The sequence below is a fragment of the Tursiops truncatus genome, chromosome 13 (genome assembly GCF_011762595.2).
Source record: "Tursiops truncatus isolate mTurTru1 chromosome 13, mTurTru1.mat.Y, whole genome shotgun sequence".
Lineage (NCBI taxonomy): Eukaryota > Metazoa > Chordata > Mammalia > Artiodactyla > Delphinidae > Tursiops > Tursiops truncatus.
Window position 1 is genome coordinate 73,500,430 of NC_047046.1, and position 19,227 is coordinate 73,519,656.

At 47.3% G+C, this 19,227-nt stretch overlaps 1 protein-coding gene and 1 long non-coding RNA gene across 4 annotated transcripts in view; both read right to left on the reverse strand.

The window, feature by feature from the left end:
- CCBE1 (collagen and calcium binding EGF domains 1) overlaps nucleotides 1–6,022 on the reverse strand; it is a 244,326-nt gene extending 238,304 nt beyond the window's left edge. The window contains exons 1-2 of one of the 3 annotated variants that reach the window (XM_073790784.1): nucleotides 5,302–6,022; nucleotides 4,783–4,863 (exon numbers count right to left, since the gene is read on the reverse strand). In XM_073790784.1, the coding sequence (XP_073646885.1) occupies nucleotides 4,783–4,863; nucleotides 5,302–5,432 (212 nt within the window). In that variant the 5' untranslated portion in view covers nucleotides 5,433–6,022. The remainder of the gene's footprint in view (nucleotides 1–4,782; nucleotides 4,864–5,301) is intronic. The other 2 variants (XM_033837809.2, XM_073790786.1) reach the window with 2 other exon arrangements.
- Nucleotides 6,023–13,887: 7,865 nt separating this feature from the next.
- Nucleotides 13,888–19,227, reverse strand: part of LOC117307706 (uncharacterized) — a 46,366-nt gene continuing 41,026 nt past the window's right edge. The window contains exons 2-3 of the long non-coding RNA XR_004521588.2: nucleotides 15,389–15,494; nucleotides 13,888–15,231 (exon numbers count right to left, since the gene is read on the reverse strand). This is a non-coding gene — a long non-coding RNA (uncharacterized lncRNA). The remainder of the gene's footprint in view (nucleotides 15,232–15,388; nucleotides 15,495–19,227) is intronic.

The following is a 19,227-nucleotide window of genomic DNA, read 5'->3' on the forward strand; positions in this document are numbered from 1 at the left end:
GAACTGGGCTGAGGACCTAATCGCTAGTTGTCTCTGCCAATAAAACCCTTCATGACCCTGGACAAGGGGCAGATCTCTAAGAGCCTCTAAAATGGGGTAACTATGCCTTCTGCCTACTTTTATACTTACGTGAATAGAGAACATCGTGTAGTCAGGTAGGAGGCAGGAAGCAGAAGATATCCTTTTTGTATTGATAATTTTCCCAAGGCACTAGATTTCTGGGCCAGCCTACAATTGGAGAGGCAACTAAAAACAGCTGACGTGTGACTGCTATAAACACCCTCAGGGTTTCTGGCTAGGGTCTGAATTTGCTCTTTCAAAAATGTCTACTGCAAAGCTCAAAACTCAGCAGATGTCTACTGAGCGCCCAGCTTGTGCACTCACCACGCCAGACTTGGGGAGACACAGCAGCGAGCCTGAGCGGCAGCACTCACTGAGCGCTTCCTATGTATATCAACTCATTTACATCTTCGCTATAACCCTATCACTGCAGTATTAACGTGACCCTCATTTACTTAAAGGAGAGCACTAGAGTACAGATTGAGAAATGTTCAAGGTCACAGAAGCAGTAGAGCTGGAATTCAAACTGGGGAAGAGAGTTTCTACTGTGGATGTTTTGACATCAAAGCCCTGTGTAGGGACTTAGAAACCTGCCAGAAACCTGCCAGATAGCACATTCTCCAGCCCTTCCTCCAATGGAAACTTAGCTAAAGTCCGGGGCTCTCCCTCTGGTGGTGCCGCCCTAACTAAGCCACCTTCTTGCTCTCTAATTTCCAAATAAACATATTTGCAGAAATATGTTAACTTCCACATTTTAATTGAGATAATGCAACAGTGCTGCCAAACCCTAAGTGGGAGTTTTTGCATCCCCATATCATTATTTCCCATGGGAACAGGACCCTCATGAGACAGCACTGATGGGACAAATACAGCTGAGAGCCTCTACTTGTAGGTCTGTGAACCACAGAGCTGAAGATCACAGCTAATGCAACAAACACCGAACATTCTGTTAAAGAACCACGTTGAAGGACAATCAAGTCTTCTCCTGCCCATAAAGCCATTCGTAGCTGCTTCTAATCTCTTCCCCATCAGAGTATAAACTACACAGTTTTGAACTCGATCATGTACATTGTATACTGGTTACAGTCGTAGAGGCCTCGGTCTAAGACTCAAGTCTGTAAAACGTGACCAGGGACTACGCTCAAGCATTTTCTAGGAATATGTTAAGCCCATAACAGAGGCTCAAGTCCTTAATTGATTAATGGATCCAAAGAGTTAATTAGCACATGTTTATTGGACACAGGCTCACTCAATACAAGTTGATTTCTTGATGTTTCCTACACTCATGTTATTTCTAAAAAGACTATCATTTTCTTGATGAGACTCCCATAAAGAAAAGGTAAACACAGACCTTTGTTCAAAAACTACATCGTCTGGGAAAGGAGGAAAAAAGTTAACTTGTAGGAAGAACTTTTAATAGCCACAGAGGGGTAAGTGCCATTATAACTTTATGGGCTTGCTTTGGCTAGGATAAATTTAGAGTCTAGATAAATCACACACACTCTGAAATCTTAACTACTGGTAAAACGATACGCTCCATGTCAGAGCGTAGCGCTGAGCAAACATGCCCTCTACGATGAAGCTGCCAAAGGCGTTCGCTCAGTGTTTCATCAGCTTTGGGGACTTGGCTCAATGCACACTGGGGTAGAGTCCCTAGAGACGGACCCTGTGATTACGATGAAATCCTACAAGGAAGGAAAGCTATGCATGTAGGAACCAACGTCGTGTATAACATGGTAAGGGAAGCTCAATTGTTTGAGACAGATCAAGAGCAGCGGTAACTCAGAAAACCACTGCGGTCACAGGGGCTGCTAGAGTTATCTGCTTCTTTCGAGTTTATAGTCTCTAAATGTATAGTTTTCTTCCTTACTTAGATGTCAGATTTGGAAAGTTCAGCCACATCTGTAGACACCACCGGGATGATGAAAGGGCCCAGACTTTGAAGTCAGACAAACCTGGGTCTGACCTCGAGTCTCCCGTGGATTAACTTTGCGACCCTGGGCAAGCGGACTTAATCCGAGCTTCGGTTCTCTCTGTAAAACTGAGGCAACGCACATGCTACAGAGTGGCTTTGAGGATTACAGCTGTATGTATGTAAAGTGCATAGGACACTGGTGAATACACAGTAAATCTTCCAACTGTCATTTCATATAAGGCTTAAGTGGAAAGGTGCTGCTTACGTAAAACCATGGAGAACAGAAGTGTACAAGCGTGGTGGGGTCCAGGACAGAGTATTCCGACCCCATCTCTTTTCCATATCACCTCAGTCTCCATATGACTTTTAGGAATAATGGCAAATCAGACGTTACATCTACTATACCTCCATGTCCATGGGTTTTCAAAAGCCAGTGTTAAAAGACCACCTTCTAAATTCAGGAGTGACTTCCGGTATACATTCTCTTCAGCAAAAAGCCATCCACCAGAGACATCTGCTAAGAGTGGGATTCTAGGCAGTCAGAAAGCATTCCCAGAACAGTAGTAGCTCTGCTACGTTACTTTCACTTTAATTAAGGGTCAGCCAACAGTCCACGAGTCCGATTTCCTGGAAGGCTGGTTCTTTGTCTGATTTTAAGTTACTGTGGTAGAAGAGCTAACTCACTTGCAGGGGCCTCTGAGCTCCAGAGGATCTGTCCAAACAGGTCTGCACCATGACTCTGGTTACTATAGCAGCGCTTCAAGCCTTAATGCATATCTCGTTCACATGCAAGTTCTGATTCAGGAGTTCTGGGCAGGGGCCTGAGACAATACAAGCTCCCAGAAGATGCCCGTGCCAGACCACACCGGGAGTAGCAAGGGTCTACAGGGCCAGGACAATCAGAATTCACAGACCGAAGAGCACACAGCATTCCTCCATTCTTGGGGCTAAAACGGGGGCAGGAACTGCCAACTGTCTTTAGGAAGGTACTAAACTATGGCAATTGTATCAGACTAATGAAGTACACACAGAACTCTTAAAGGAAAACCAAAGAAACAACATTCACAGGGACCATTACCATTTTCTTCAGCTGAAAACATCCTCCCACTCCTCTAAGCTCTTTTCTCCTACAAATAAGATATCCTTTTTGTTAGCTCTCTAAGCTGTTTCTTTGAGTAGCTGTTAATGAAAACATATCAAGACACTGCTAATGTCTCCTACAGAGGCTTAGTGCAGAAAAACACCAGTTTTTAAATTCTGTTAAAAAATAAAAAGCAACAAGTAACAGCTGAACGAATGAAATCAGCTTCGAACACTAATCAGGCACCCATGGTTTCTGAAAATCGGACGTGCCTTCTGTAACTGTCACCGACTTATGTGCAGTCTACCCTTCAGGGACCAAATAAATGAGCAAACCGTCTCAGGGATACGTTCCATGTTAGATTACAGGTTTTATGCTGCGGTGACAGGGGAAAAAATGTGTCCTAAGAAATAGTGTGGATGAAACACAGGGCTTGCACCAGGTCAGGTCTCCAGATGGGTGACCTTGCTTACCCAGTTAACCTCTCCAAGTCTTCACGTGCCAACTGAACCATACTCCCTCTTCCCCACTAACTCACATGTCTCGTTCAGTGTCACCACCCACTTCCCAGAGAAGGCGCCCTTCCCAAGGCTAAGACTTGACCGTTGCTTCACTTAAGCAGCATGGTACGTGATGTAACTGATGGTGCCTTTGTACCCCTAAACTGACCAGCCCTGTAACCACCTACACCTGAACCTTTGAGCACTTTTTTTGTTTTTTTTTTTTTTTTTTTTTAACAGCTCAAAGGATTCATCTGCTACCGCATCATTAGTGCAACTTCCTTCTCTTTCAAGTTCACTTTTGAGGATTGCTGTGTTACCTTATACTACCCAATAGTCAGCCTAGCACCCCAAACAGTGCACGATTCCCAGAGACAGAGATGGAGTCTGGTGGAGTGTGTGATCCCTGTACCTCCCACAGAACCTTTAAAAAGCAGGCAACTCATAAGCGCTTATGGTGGGTACCTCCTTCCAAGGAGGGCACTGGCACAGAAGCCTATGGTGACAAGTCAACCCTCACCTCCAGAAATTACAAGCAGGGAACACTGATTCACCTTGAGAATCAGAACCACCTGGGAGCATTTTTCACAGTATAGAATCCCTAGCCCTATTCATGCTTAGCTTTAACAAGCACCCAGGCTCTGTGAGCTGAATTTTCAGGAAGACTGATCCTCTTCTTGTGGCTCAACCATCTTGACGCTTTTCGCTTTCACTTAACCCAAGTCATGCCCGCAGTCCTCCCCCATCCTCCTGCCCACAGAGGCCGTGACACTGTTACACTCTGTCCTGGCAGAAAGTCAAAAGATAGCCAAGAACCAAGGATTTCCTGGTTGTATGCCTTTAGGTTTTCAAAACAAACGCAAAAACAGCCATTCACCTTTGTTATGCCGCATAGTTTACACCCACCATCCGACCCGCTTTCTTTACGAAACTTTCAACGTTTCCTCCAACCATCACGCAAATATTCGAGGAAGCAGTAAACCACCTCCCCTCAGGTTCTAAGAGCACGAACTCTAGGTGCCGCCGCCACTCAGTTGCCCATCATTGCTCCGGCGCAGAAACCACACGCAAAAGAAAAGAACGCGTTTGCACCGAGGGGCACTCACCCAGCACCTACCACCGTGGCCCCGGTCCCCGAGCGGATCTCCAAGCCCCTCCTGCGCGGCGCCGCCTCCCCGAACAGCCCGGGCGCGCACGGACGGAGTCGGTGGAGCCCCGAGACTTACCTGAAGCACGTCGTGAGCTCGCCTGAAGGCTTCAGACACGGGTATGTGGTCGTGACGATTTTGTTTTCCGAGCAAATTTCTCTGTGGAAAAAGTTGGAGGAACTTCATTGGTTCTCCGCTGGAGAGCGGAGGACAGCGCGCGTTGGGCATCCGCGTCCCGCGCGGCGACCAGGCGCTGGTTCCCCCAACGCGGGCGCGGAGCGGACTCCAGGGTCAGGGGTGGACCCGGCGAGGGTCCAACGCAGGGAGCCCAGGCCCAGGGGAAAGAAAAGGTGAAGAAACGGGGCACTGGAGGGCGGCAGGAAGGCGGCGCGCGGGTATCTCGGTGCCCCGACCCACAGATGGAGGAGCCAGGGCTAAGGGCGCGGAGGGTCTCACCCGGGAGCAGAGTTTAACGTCAGCCAGAACAATTGAGCGCCCGGGGAAGCGAGGGCGTGAGGCTCACCGCTGTGGGGGGGAAGGGGCACCGGCTGCACCCCAAGAGCCGCGGCGCACCAAGCAGGGACCGGCAGCGCTTACCTGTCGCCGTCCTCGGGCTCCTCTCGGTAGCTCCACGTGTGTCCCAGCGCCAGGAGCAGCAGAAGCGGACCCAGGCTCTTGCCCAGCTGCCCCCTCGCCGCTCCTCCCCGGCTCGGAGGCGGCGGCACCATCAGGGAAGCTCCCGGCTTCTTCCCGGCGCCGGAGCTCTCTCCCCGCCCTGCGCCCGGCTCCTCCGCGTCCACCGCCGCCTTCCCTCTCCCCGGCAGGGGGCGCCCGAGGGCGGGGGCGTTTGCGCCACCTGCGCGAGGCACCGGGGCTGGTGGCGCCGTGGTGTTGAGGAGGATTAAGGCTAGGGATTGGGGTGCAGACTGCCAGCTCCGAAGAGAGGCCGGGAAATGGGGCGCCTGCGGTGCCTAGCTGGCGCGACGGTCGCGGGGTCCAGGCCGTCTCGCTCGGGAGGTTCACGCCGGAGAGACGAACTCGCTCCACGCGGCCTGGGGCGGCGCCCTTGCCGCCTGCTTCTTCCTCCGCCGGGCGCCGCGCGCAGGGTGCGGAAAGCAGGCGACAGCTTGCATTTTACCCCGGGGTCGCACGCCCGGGAGGAGGAGCCGATTCTCACCCCGGGAAAAGGGAGGGGGAGCAGAGGGGTTAATAAGCTTCCTTCCTGTTGTCGGTTGCTTTCCAAGGACCCGGGTCAGGCTAATCTTTGGCTTCTCCCCTCGAGCGCCTACACTGTCCTTTCCCGCTACCTCAGTTCTCCTTAGTAGAATAAGGGAGGAAGGAGGAGGTGAAGGCTCCAGCGGCTCTCCCAAACTGCCTTCTCTGAAACCTGAAATGGTTTACACCATTTCTAGAGCGTGGTCTGTCTTCATTAAAGCTTCTTAGTCCTCCGGTCGAACAAGCAACGAGCTCTCATCAGCTCTTTCTGGGGGCCGGGGGGCTTAAATCCTCTTGCCCTGAGCAGCTTTAATGCTGCTTCAAAACCACGCACGCATGCGAAAGCTGGAAACTCCTGGAAGATCAGGTGAGACACGGAAGGGGGCCGTTAATCAGCGCCTGCCCCCTGCTAGTTAACGCGGGGTTGTTAACGGGTATTCTGAAAACCCGGGCTGCGGGGCGGTACGGTAAATCAGCTCACCTGGTGGTGACCCAATTGTAACTCATATATATACGCCTGCATCTTCACACTTTGTTGCACGTTAGGCGTTTCTGTGCCTGTTAAAGAGAAGCTCGTGACATAAACCTGCCCCGCTGAGCAAGCAAGTGGTCGTGGCCCAGAAATAAGTTGCAAGAGCAGGAGGTTGCCCGAGGAGGTGAAAAGGTAGCTTGTTCACAAGTTACCGGTGTGCTAATTGGTTAGGTGAGCAGGTGTTTTGATTCAAAATATTCTGGGCAACTGAGAATCACCGTGCATATCACATACATCTTGACATTTTAAAATAGCAATGGTATCCTCAGTTCTCTGTAGATTGCTTTTGTATTTTCCAAAGGTTTTTCACATTTACGATTTTATTTGATACCATATCCCTTGAAACTAGGAGTGCGACTTCAGCGAGGTGGGTTTCTTTCCTACAAAACTTAGACGTGGCAGAGCATAAAACACACTTGATATTGGAATACGGTGCTACATACAAGAGAAGTGGATTTTCACGTGGTAGTTCAGGAGACACTTCAGAAGCTGCCAAACCTGCCAGTGACCATCATACAGTCAGGAAAAAAAGCAACAAATAAACCTGGATTCAAACCCAGGCTGTGTGGCTTCCTTGGTCTGTGACCTTGCATAAGTTACGTGACCTCGTGCAAGTTACCTAACCTTTCTGAAACTCAGTTTCCTCATCTGTAAAATGGAGAAAACTCCCTGAGTGTTTAAGAGTAATAAATGAGGTAACGCATATGATGTTTTCACAGTGCCTGGCGTATATTGAGCGCTCAGTAGACATTAACTGTTACCATTTTTAACCTAAATGATTATATTGCACAGGATTTTCAGTTTTAACTTTCCAGCTTTCTGCTTTCTAGATAGTTTATTTCACAACAGTTGTTTGGGTTCCTAAAGAGATACCTCTCTAAGCACTTGAAAAATAAACCCATGGTGGAGATTATAAAAATTGTATCACTTTAGATTGTGCCAAAAAAAAGTCTCCGTCTTGCAGAGAAGAGGCCATTCTGTAGAAGGTTCTATTTCATTTTTCTTCCTTTTTTTTTTTCTTTTTTTGGCCAAGTCATGCAGCTTGTGAGAATCTTAGTACCAAGACCAGGGATAGAACCCATGCTCCCTGCAGTGGAAGCTTGGAGGCCTAACCCCTGACTGGACCACACACAAGGCGAAGTCCCTAGGAGGTTCTATTTTTATTTTCTTCCCTATTGCTCTATTTCGATATCTGGCTATCTTTTTTTCTCCTCTTTACTCAATTTTGCTTTTCCACTGTTGTATTATGGGTCTTAGTTCTACAAGTAGGAGAGAATGGTATAGGAGATTTGTTATTGGCTTCCTTAAATAGTTAATAAGCCACATATGGGGACATGCAGCTTTACGGAGAAAGTAACTCAGGCTGCAAATGATAAAAGCAAAATCATGTCTGTTATGCACAGCTGTGTGGCGGAAGATTGGGGACTGAGCTGACTTTGAGGCCTCCTTATTTTCAGCCCCTCCACTGAGCACAGATGAGAAGGAGGTGTCAGAGGAGGTGCTGGGGTCCAGCAAACAGGCCAGGTTTGCCTGGGAGGAAACCCCGAGGCTGGGTGCTCAGGGGGCATTTCTGGAAGAGGTGAGCTGGAGCAGAGACCTTTTTTAAAACCTTTGCCTGGAGGCCTGGAATTTAAACTCACTGGCAGCTACTGACCGCACAAGACATTTCTTGTGGGGCTTTGGGAGCTGGGCTGGAAAGCACAGCCGAGCGGAAAGAGATGTGGATGGCCTGTATGGATTCCAGTCCCCTGAAAAGTTAAACACTCCTGTAAAAGACGAACCCTGCACTGGCTCAGGCTGCAGCCTGCATGGGAGATGTCGGAATGCAGCTGAGTATGGCAGGGACCTCTGGGGTCTTCGGTTGTCTCTCCTGAGACCCTAACTCTCTCCCCAACCAAGCATAAGCTCCCCAACGATCTGCCCCATTCCCTCACTTAAGAAACACTGGCTGAGAGGACGAACCTCCTGCCTCTTTCATAGGCGTGTTACAAAGACTGATGATATGGACCTAAATACTCCTCGGGGGAGCATATGATTATTTCTCTTCAGCATAGCACTGTCTGCGACGTTTTCCATATAGGCCTGTCAGCTTCCCTGAGACAAAGCAGAGCGTGCATAGTTATACAATTTGCCATGTCCTAGGGGTTCGAGGCTGTACCAAGGGCTTTGAATGCAGACTGTGCTGTAGGTTCAACTCCCTGGTGGGCCAGGTATTGTTAAGGGCTGCTGAGTTGTCTGGGGCTGGGGGGAGAAGAGGGGTTGACGGGCTGGAGAACATAGAGGCCAGTATACACAAACAAAGTGAAAAAACTAGGCCATCGGGCAGAGAGTACCCTTGGAGATAAGAACCACTCTTTTTTTTTTTATTTTTAGCTTTTATTTTTTTAACTGAGGCAAATTGACACGTAAAGTATTAGTTTCAGGTGTACAACATAATGATTCCATATGTTATCTATAGCAAAATGATCAGCACAGCAAGTCCACTTAATCCATCACCACACAAAGTTACCACTTTTTTTTCTTGTGATGAGAACATTTAAGATCTACTCTCTTAGACCTAACTCTCAAATATACAATACAGTATTATTAACTATAGTCACCATGCTGGACATTATATTACCAGGACTTATTTATTTTAGAACTGGAAATTTGTACCTTTTGACCACCTTCACCCATTTTCCCCACTCCTTTTTGAGGAACTCCAACATCTTATTTGGAGAAGATCAACATTGTATTAGAAAAGAACGATCAATAAAAAGACAAATTAAAGGGCAAAACACCACCAAGTGGGGACGCAGTTCATACCTCTATTATTTGTTTGCTTAAATTTTTCCTTATGAAAGGGATTTATGGTGGCTGAAAAAATACATACTATTTTACAGGGTACACATTTCTTTATATAGTATATGCATTATTTATAGTATTATATATGGCATGGAGCAGGATTAGATAAAGCAATTAAAGCAAAGGAAGGGGCTTCCCTGGTGGCGCAGTGGTTAAGAGTCCGCCTGCCGATGCAGGGGACACGGGTTCGTGCCCTGGTCCGGGAGGATCCCACATGCCGCGGAGTGGCTGAGCCCGTGAGCCATGGCCGCTGAGCCTGCGCGTCCAGAGCCTGTGCTCCGCAGCAGGAGAGGCCACAACAGTGAGAGGCCCACGTACGGAAAAAAAAAAAAAAAAACAAAGGAAGAATCAGGATAGGGCAATAAAATTAAGCTGAAGTGAAGTTAGTTTGCAGGATTGTATAAGTCCTGTGCTATGTGTAAAGCAGATCACAAATCACTTCTCAGATTCTCAGACATCGATTCAGTGTAACTGCATGATCAGTTACAAGATTCAAGGTAGCCATGAAGAAAAAGCCTATAAATTTCTCCAAAAACATCACAGATTTTTCCTGTTGGTCTCCCTGGAATATAGCAGCAGTCATCTAAAGGTATTTTCATAGAAACGAGACCCAACAAGCATGGGTAGAGCCCCTACAGAACTGTGAGTGATTCACATATCCCGTATATCCCTAGAATAAACAGGTTACCCTGATACCTTTCCTTCAGTTTCAGTTTTGATTGACATATGGCCAGGTCTGCTTAGGGAATTAGGGGTAAACCTTGAAGACTGTTAAAATGCTCCAGTCTCCAAGCCATTGTGAGGAAATGCTCAAGGCAAGAAGACTCAAACATGTTCACACAGTAAAAGGGTTTTAAAGCCCTGGTTTGGGGGTGTATACAACTATCTTTGCACTTAGTCTACCTTCATTTTAACTTGTACAAATTCTGAAAGTGTATTGAACCTGTGGGTCTCTGGAATTTTCTCCCAAGACAGGAAGAAACATCTGATTCCTGTCTGTGACAGAATCACACAATTTTTGCCAAACTCTGAAATAAAGGTAATGTTAAAAGATTAGTTAACCTTATATGTATATAGGCGGCTAAAAGAAAAATGTGCAAAATTTTTTTAAAAAGACTTCTTGTTAGTTGGTTGAATGTCTCAAAAACATCAAGAAAAATTATTCATGTGATTTGGGTGTCATGTTCTTGAAAGTTCTAACACATACACACACACACACTCTGAGTCCCTGTCTGAGGTTTGTTCCAAAAGCAGTTTGTCGAGACCATGGGTGTCGGCAGTCTCCTTGACTAGTCACAGCTGCGGGATCAAACCCAGGGCTTCTAGAAGAGCGTTCTAGCTCCATTCAATTCTGCAGCTCCTTGTGGGACAAATAGGGAAGGCAGGACGTGCAACTGGGAGGGCCCCATCTCTTGTGGTCCCCACAAGCATGAAAAGGAAGGATGAGGGGCTGGCATTAGAGGTATGGCCACCGGCCCCATGTTATGAGGTCTCTGGTAGAGAACGTGGCATTAGAATTAACCCAGAATTTATGAGCTGACTCCTTGGAGCATCAGCCATTTCTATACCACAACTTCTCTGCTTTATTTTTGTAGAGCTTACTCTCTTTATACCCCTTACCTCCATAGAAGTAAGAGTTTTTATTTAATATTTATTGAGAACTTGGAGATACTTAGCTCAGTAATATGGTATCAAGCCAATTTGACAGCTAATAACAATGTTGACTTTAATAAAAGTTTTCTTATTTGAGCCAAGGTATCTTTTATGGTGGAATAAATATAATGCCCATGCTAGCAGAGAATGGGTACTTACTTATTAAAAGTACCTACTTATTACTTATTAAAAATATTTTTTCCTGTGGATATGAGGTTTACTTTACCTCCCTCCTTTTAAAAAATGGACTTAGAAAAAAAAAATGGACTTAGAGAAATAACACTGGGAAAAGAAAGGAATTAGACTTAAAAATTAGAGCTACCTAGATTTGAAATCCAGCTCCAAAACCTAAAACCTTTTTGACCCTGAACAAGTTCCTGGGATTCAGTTTATCCATAGGTAATTAGAAACAACGATCTCCAAGTCACAGGATTATTGAAAAAAGTAAATGAGATCTATAACATGACTGCTGCATCAGAGATAATAAATGAAAGCAAATATTATTTTAATTGTTTATCTTTGAAAATGAGTGCAGTTATGGTGGGCCATCCACCCTGTCACATTTAACTTACTTTCCATAAAAGATACCTTGTGAAATGGATGGCTAAGGATAGAGACGTCCTGTCACAGGACAGACTAAACTAAGTAGCAGCATTCACATTGCTGTCACTACCATTGTGCTTTTTTTTTAAGATTATTTTTATTTATTTTTTGGCTGCATTGGATCTTCATTCCTGCACATGGGCTTTCTCTAGTTGCTGCTAGCGGGGGTGACTCTTCACTGTGGCGTGCAGGCTTCTCATTGCAGTGGCTTCTCTTGTTGCGGAGCACAGGCTCTAGGAGCATGGGCTTCAGTAGTTGTGGCATGCGGGTTCAGTAGTTGTGGCACACGGGCTTAGTTGCTCCGTGGCATGTGGGATCTTCCCCAACCAGGGATCGAACCCATGTCCCCTGAATTGGCAGGCAGATTCTTAACCACTGCGCCACCAGGGAAGTCCCTACCATTGTGCTTTAATTAAATGTTAGGGGGTGACTAAGGCCCTGGGTAAGTCAAGTCCATTAACAGTTGCTAGAAATTAGAATGTACATACTTTGCCTTAGAGAATAGTCGTGCTTCTGAATATTGTGCCTGTCTGACTTTTATATATTTTAAACCAAATCATGATCTAAGTGTGTTCAAGGAACTGGCTAGTTAAAACCCAGCTGTGGTCAGTTCTGGAGTGGTGTGAACCTCTCTTCAAACCTATGCATCCGCGTGACTGCATTATTTTCTGTTGAACGTTTCTAACTGGGTCAGGCTGGGAAAATTTGCAGCAGAGTAATGGGCCCTGCCTAAGGAGGCCACAGTCTTCGGTAGGGCAGTTCTGTTTAAAGAAAATGAGGCCATCCATATGAGGCAGAAAAATCTTAGCACTCAGGGTAAAGGTTGTTAGAGTCTGACAGAACACGCAGTACATCTGTTATCCGCAATGAGACCTATTCACGATAAAATACCAAGAAAGCCACATTCCTGAGTGCTTTTAATGGATGATGATAATTTTCCAAGAATTTGGCAGACAGAATAACAACAAATACTTATTGAGCACTTGGTACATGCAGATTTATTTATTTATTTATTTATTTATTTTTGGCTGCGTTGGGTGGGTGCGGGCTTTCTCTAGTTGCGGCGAGTGGGGGCTACTCTTCGTTGTGGTGCGTGGGCTTCTCATTGCGGTGGCTTCTCTTGTTGCAGAGCACGGGCTCTAGGCGCGCAGGCTCAGTAGGTGTGGCTCTCGGGCTCTAGAGCGCAGGCTCAGTAGTTGTGGTGCACGGGCTTAGTTGCTCCGCGGCATGTGGGATCTTCCCGGACCAGAGCTTGAACCCGTGTCCCGTGCATTGGCAGGCGGATTCTTAACCACTGCGCCACCAGGGAAGCCCCATGCAGATATTTTTAAAAGCACTTTACAAGTATTATCCAGTGGTTAGGACTCTGCACTTCCATTGCAGGGGGCACAGGTTCAATCCCTAGTCTGGGAGCTAAGATCCCGCATGCCACACAGCACGGCCAAAAAAAAAACAGAAAAAAAAGAAAGTCTACAAGTATTATCTCATCTAATCCTTATTATAATCCTCTGTCACTGATTCTATTATCACCTGCTTTTTACAGATAAGGAAACTGAGGTAGAGATTTTAATTCACTTGCCTAAGGTACAGAGTTATGAGTAATGAGCTGGGTTTGAATTGGGGCATTTTTAGCCCCAGGGTCCATGCTCTTAACACTACACTAAACTGCCCTTTGGAGAAGTAAGAATCTGGGCAGTTTTCTCCTAAGAGACAGACTACATCCAGGATGGTTGCCCAGGGATGTAATGAGAACCAGGGAAAGCCCAAGGTCCACCATGATAATCAGTGACCCTGAGACTATCACGGTTCGTCAGGCACGGTCCTTCCTCGGCAGCTCTGTGCCAACCAGCTGACCCCATAAGTCCTCACCTTTGTGTATTAGCTGACCTCTCTCTTTGCAGCAATGCTGAGCTTTATCCACGGGACCTGTCCTTGTGGAGCTAGAGAGTCTGCTGAGTTACGTGGGAATGCTGACATGAGAAGATTGAGATCCAGTTTCCAAACCCTTGGAGCTCTGGCACGTTTGCACACCATCCTTCCATTCTAGCCCTGGACCTGAGACAGGTCTTTATCAGACCTAGAACTCTCACGGAACTAGGCTATCAGGAAAGCATGCAGGGTTGTTGGGGGGGGCGGGGCATTTTTGTAGTCACCACGGAGAAATACCTAGGCAAAATGCTTTGAAAATATCAAGAGTACAGCGTAGTCCCGTGGAATCACCTTCCGGTTGGAAACTGATTCTTTGAGATCTAGAAAGAATAGTGGAGGGTAAGCAGTTGCAAACCAAGGTTTGCTCAAGAAAGCTGGAAGAGTTTTGAATCCCTCTCTCTTTCTCTCACCCTCCCTCCCTCTCACCGCCCCTCCCCCTCCACACACACACTCCTCAGAGGTTGTGGGCTTGTGGATGTTTCAGATCAGCATGGGTTTGCATTCTTCCATCCTAATCTTTACCAACAATGCAGAATCCCAAAGGAATGTCAGATAAAACGAGCGGCCTTGGTTTAGGTTCGTTTAATCCACATGCATCCCGTTTGGCTTGGGGTGTATCAGGGCAATTGTTTACCTTCCTTCTGTCTGATCCGTGATGTTTAGACCTGAGGTGTACCTTTTAGTGTTGTTTCTTTGGTTTGATCGCTGATGACCGCCTTGATAATTCATCAAAAAGGGAGTTGGACGTGTCAAGTCTTCTTTCGGTTCCAGCATTTATCTGTGGGATAATTATAATGAGCCTGAAAGTTATGTGTATGTAGCCTGACATGTATTTGGCTCTCAAATCCTCACGTCCTGATAACAAGACTAATGGGCCAGACCCCTCGTGTCAGTAACCCGTCATTAAATCCCCGAGTGACCCGCTTTGAAGTCCATTCCCTCTCAGGCTGTGTCCTTCCTTCTTGGCTAGTCATCCCTGCTTTCCTTTCGGGTCTTTTTCTCTCCTGTTTCTGATTTCTGCTTCCATCTGGTCCGTTCTTCTCTTTCATCAATCATTTTGCTGTAATTCCTCCTTTGGTCAGATTCTGTCCTTTCACCCACCAATTTTCACTTTCTGTCCCCCAGCTTGACTCCCTGGTCTCTTCTGCTTTCCTTCTGCTGCTCTGCCCTTCCTTAAAGTGTGTCCTTCCCCAAGTACACAAGTTTAAAGTACGTTACCTCCCCAATCCTTTTTCTTCTGTGAAATCATTGGTTCTCACCCGGGGGGCAATTCTGTCACCCAGCAGAAATTCGACAACATCGGAGACATTTTAGGTGTCACAGCTGGGGGGCTGGGCGCTCTGGCATCTAGTGTACACAGGCCGGGGTGCCGCTCCTGCAGTGCACGGGGCAGCCTCCACCCCACATCCCACAGCAAAGAATTGTCTGGCTTGAGGTGTCCACGGTGTCAAGGTTGAGAAATACTGCTCGAAACAGATATTCATCCACCTCTCACTCTCATTTTTCATCTCCTGTTTCCAAATCCCTGTTGCTTCATCCTCTTCTGCCCCGAGCCTGCCCTGGAGTCCAGCTCCCATCTTCTCATCGCTTCTTCCTGGTCACGGCATCCATCCCCTTGGCGGAATCTCCTTTACACCTTTAAACGTGGTCAGATCTCACCTCTTAGACTCTTTGTCTCCTCCTGGCTTCGTGTTCCTATCTTAGTTCAGCAGTTACCTTATCTCTCCGCTGTCCTGCACTGATGAGAGGAACTGTGAAAATATTTTTCTTAGAATTCTGTTTATCTTCTCAGTCTTCCCAAACCCAAAGCAGCCCTTAAACGTTCTGGTTTCAGACTCCCTCGAGTATATCAGACAGCCGTCTGTTCTGACTACTCTCGCCCCTTCCTGCATGCTTTCCTCAGCTCACCTGCTGCTGGCCGGAGCGGTTGCTCTGGTCCTTTCTTTCCGATGTTGATGTTTATGTGTTGCTTGCGTTGGCGTGGCATGGCGTGGTTGTGCCCGCTCTTCTCCTGCTGTAAGAGAAGGGAGAAATACATTCCCTACCTTCATTCATTAAAAAACAAACAAAAAATCAAATGATTTTGCTGTATTTGCTGTACAACAGGCAATGTTGGATGTGTTAGCAACTAAAATAAATAAGAGAACAAATGTCCCCGGAGAGTTCCAGCTCTGACCCGGAGGCAAGCGAGACACCCAGCCACAGCTAAGCTGGGTGCTGCATGCAGGAGGTGAGGGGCGATCAGAGCAGAAAGGAAAGAGCACCTTGTATGAGTTTCCTGCGGCTGTTACGAGAACTGACCACAGTGTAGTGGCTTACAACAACAGAAATGTATTATCTTGTAGCTCTAGAAGTCAGAAGTCCCAGACCAGTCTCACTGGGCTAAAATCACAGTGTCAACAGGGCTTCTTTCCTTCTGCAGGATCTGGGAGCAGGTTTGCTAGGGTTTCACTTCCTTTGAAGACTCCAGCGTAGAACTGGTTGCTTAAATGTTTGCAGGAATGAACGCTGAATGAATTCGTGGATAAAGGAGGTAGGCAGCCTTCATGGAGTGGGGACAGCAAAGCAAGGACACAGGAATCAGAGGCCACCGTTCCTCAGCTTCCTTCCCACAATCCTCGTAGCTAAGATCCCTCTTTTACAGATGAGTGATCTGTGAAGTGTGGCCATCCACTTGGACCCCAATGTAGCTTAGTGGAATTGCCACAGGAAGCCAAGCAAGCCGCATAGCTTCCCCTCCGTACTCCCAGCACCCAAGCCCAACATTCTGAAAAAGACCACCGTCATTGGAGACTCCTGCGTTTGACCCCAACGCACAAAACACCCGTGACTCTTTCAGGAGCTCCCATACCACGGGTAACAGCTCCGTGCCTCTGTATTTATTTATTTATTTCTCACTTCTTGCAAAAACACCATCAACAATCAATCAAGTCTCAAAGGAAAGGGTCAGAAGACAAGTGGTTTCCGTCACCTCCACTTAACAGCCGCTTCCTACAAAAACTGTTTTCTTGCTCTTCAGGCCAAACCGTTGTCCTCCATACAATTAATAAGTCAGAGCGGGTTGAGTTGTGTCATTGATTAGGAAACTTTACCAGTCAGGAGTTATTAGGCCTTGTCTCTGGAAATCAGGACATTTCTGAACAGTGTGGAAGTGGCCCCAGCCCAATGATAGGCTGCCTTCACAACATGAAGACATTTGCAGCCAGCGGTAACTACTTCTGAGGCTGGCTTTACTTTTCTTCTACCCTGAATTCCCTGAAATCTAAGGTCAAGGTTAAGAAAACTTAGAGCAGCTGTTTAGGGGATTGAAGGAAAACAGTAAGATTGAGCCTAAGCGCTAAAAAGACTGTCATTCCTGGGAGAGGGGGGACTTTTGTATAGAAAACTGGGTGTCAAGGAAGACATTTTTTTTCCCCCGAGATCCAACTGAGACCAACACAATTCGAAACCCCCTTCCCTGAGCATTAGCACCTTATATTTTCCCACGAGATGGGCCTTTTCCCCATGGCCGTGGAGGGGGTGGGGATGTCCCTGAAAGGGCCGTAACCCCGTTTGTGATATCACTATCTATTGCCAGGCTGGGGTGTCAGTGCCAGACTGGGGATTATGTGCACATTCTTCACGGCTCTGTGAAATTCATGTGCTCATGGTGAGAACACGGGCCTCCCGGCGTCCCCCTGGTTGTTAAGCTTGTGCCCCATCCTGTTTCAATAACAGTCCTGACCATCCTTTATCAACTATTCATTATATCCCAAGAGCTGTTCTAAGTGATTTTCTGAGATGATGTCATCCAGTTCCCCAGCAAGCCTGCCAGGTAGATATGATTAGCCCCATTTTATAGATGAGGAAAACTGAGGCATGGAAAGCCAGTCATGCCACCAAGGTCCCTGGATCAGTAAGTGGTGGGACCTGGAATCTGATGCTGGCTGTCTGGTCTGGGAGAGCACATGCTTAGCCACTAAGGACTGGCTCTGGCTCTTATCTACAAAGGCTGTTTTGCATGAGGCGTCTATCCAGGCCACCCTCCCCACCGAAACCTCATTTGGGTCTGTTACCATTATTTCACGGACTGGACTGATCTCCCTTAATGGCCTGAGTCATCAGGCCAGACAGCTTGGGCTTTGCCTGCAAACAAGGCCTGGGGGTCCCTTAAAGAAAGAGGAAGTGACTCTGAAGTTCATTCCGCACTGTGTCCTGCGGCATGTTCTTGCCATTTATGAGCAGTTGGCCAAGTTGGGTGATTTATTTCAGGTTCTAGGAGCGGTCCCCGTGTGAGCCAACGGCTCTGCTGAGCTCCGTGGCCACAGACCGTGCGTAATTCCAGGCAGCCACCTGAAAACTCATAAGGAGTCAAGAGGGACCTTGGCAAGCAAACGGAAGTGTATGCCTGCAACTGTTATCACAGTCAGAGAAACCTCAGGCACCCGGGGTTGGGGGCAGGGAGGGGGGGGGTGAGGGGTGGACGTGCAAACAAAAGGAGGACATGTTGCTACATTATTGGCAAGAAAGTAATTCAGGGCCACTTAGGATTTGGCTAGAGCCTCGAGCCCTGGTTTAGGATTTAAGACAAGGAAATGTGTAAATCTCTGAATATTTCACTTCGGCCTCGTGCATAATACATTCCTAACAAATGACTGTTGAATAAAGAAAAGATCTATTTCGCACATCGTCGTGTTCTTCACGTGGGATGAACATCTCCTATTTGTTAAATGATTCCACCATGGTTGAAGGAAGGGACTTGAGTATCCTCGTTTCACATGTCACTTATGATGCCATTTGCAAAGTTTTATCATCATCATCATCATCACGGTGAGGAAGATCAGCTGCTCTGGGTTCCAAACCTGAGAGCTGGTGTCCAGTGTCCAGGTCAGCCTGTCTCACCCCAACCACATTCACTTGCCCCTCAGCTGGGCTGGGGGCTACAGGGTAGGTCAGAAACCTTGCTGGGCCCTCTGTTATTTGATTTTCTGGTTCTTTTCTATCAACGCAGCTTCTGAGGACTTCCAGCTGTAGCTGGCTTTCCTGAGGAAAATCACAAGTAGCAGAGGAATGACTGAATGTGTAGGTGCCCCAGAAATAGAAATAGAAAGTAGACAGAAAACTGACACCCACCCCAGCAGGGGCTGAGCTGCCTCGCTGGGTGGGCTGAGGGCTGAAGCAGAGGCATCTGGAGATGAGGGTCCTAAGCGCTCTCTGCAGCTGGTGTTAAGGATGAGACACGGGCTTGGAATTCCATTTCCCTCTCTGTGAATCTGGGTTAACGCTCATGGCTTGGTCAATTATTATTCATCTAATTAACGGATGGTTGTGGGTTTCTAGACCCTTTAGATTACAGTTCTTGAAGTTCTTCACTGCTTAGCCACGTCACCAGACCTTCCCTCTCTGGAGGAGGGAAAGGAAATTGAATGAAAATTCCATCAGAAGTTTTCCCTATTGGCACCGTTCAGCTCGGAGGCCGAGAGGGAGAGGAGGTTGGAAGTTACTGTTTAATGAGATGTGATTGTTGGAGGTGGCCGGGTCCCTGCTGGGAGGTTACTGTAATCATGGTGAGGTCTGCCAGAGGCAATGGAGGGCAGACACCGTGGGGATGGGGTGGGGAAGGAGGAGTCTCTGTGCTTCGCTCTGAACCCGCCCCCTTGCAGGCAGTTGTGAGGCTATGGCCTCACATTTAAGGATGATAGCGACAGATATTTTACGAGTATCAAAAAGGAACAGCGCCTTCCTCCATCCTCCAGGGCCAACAAGCC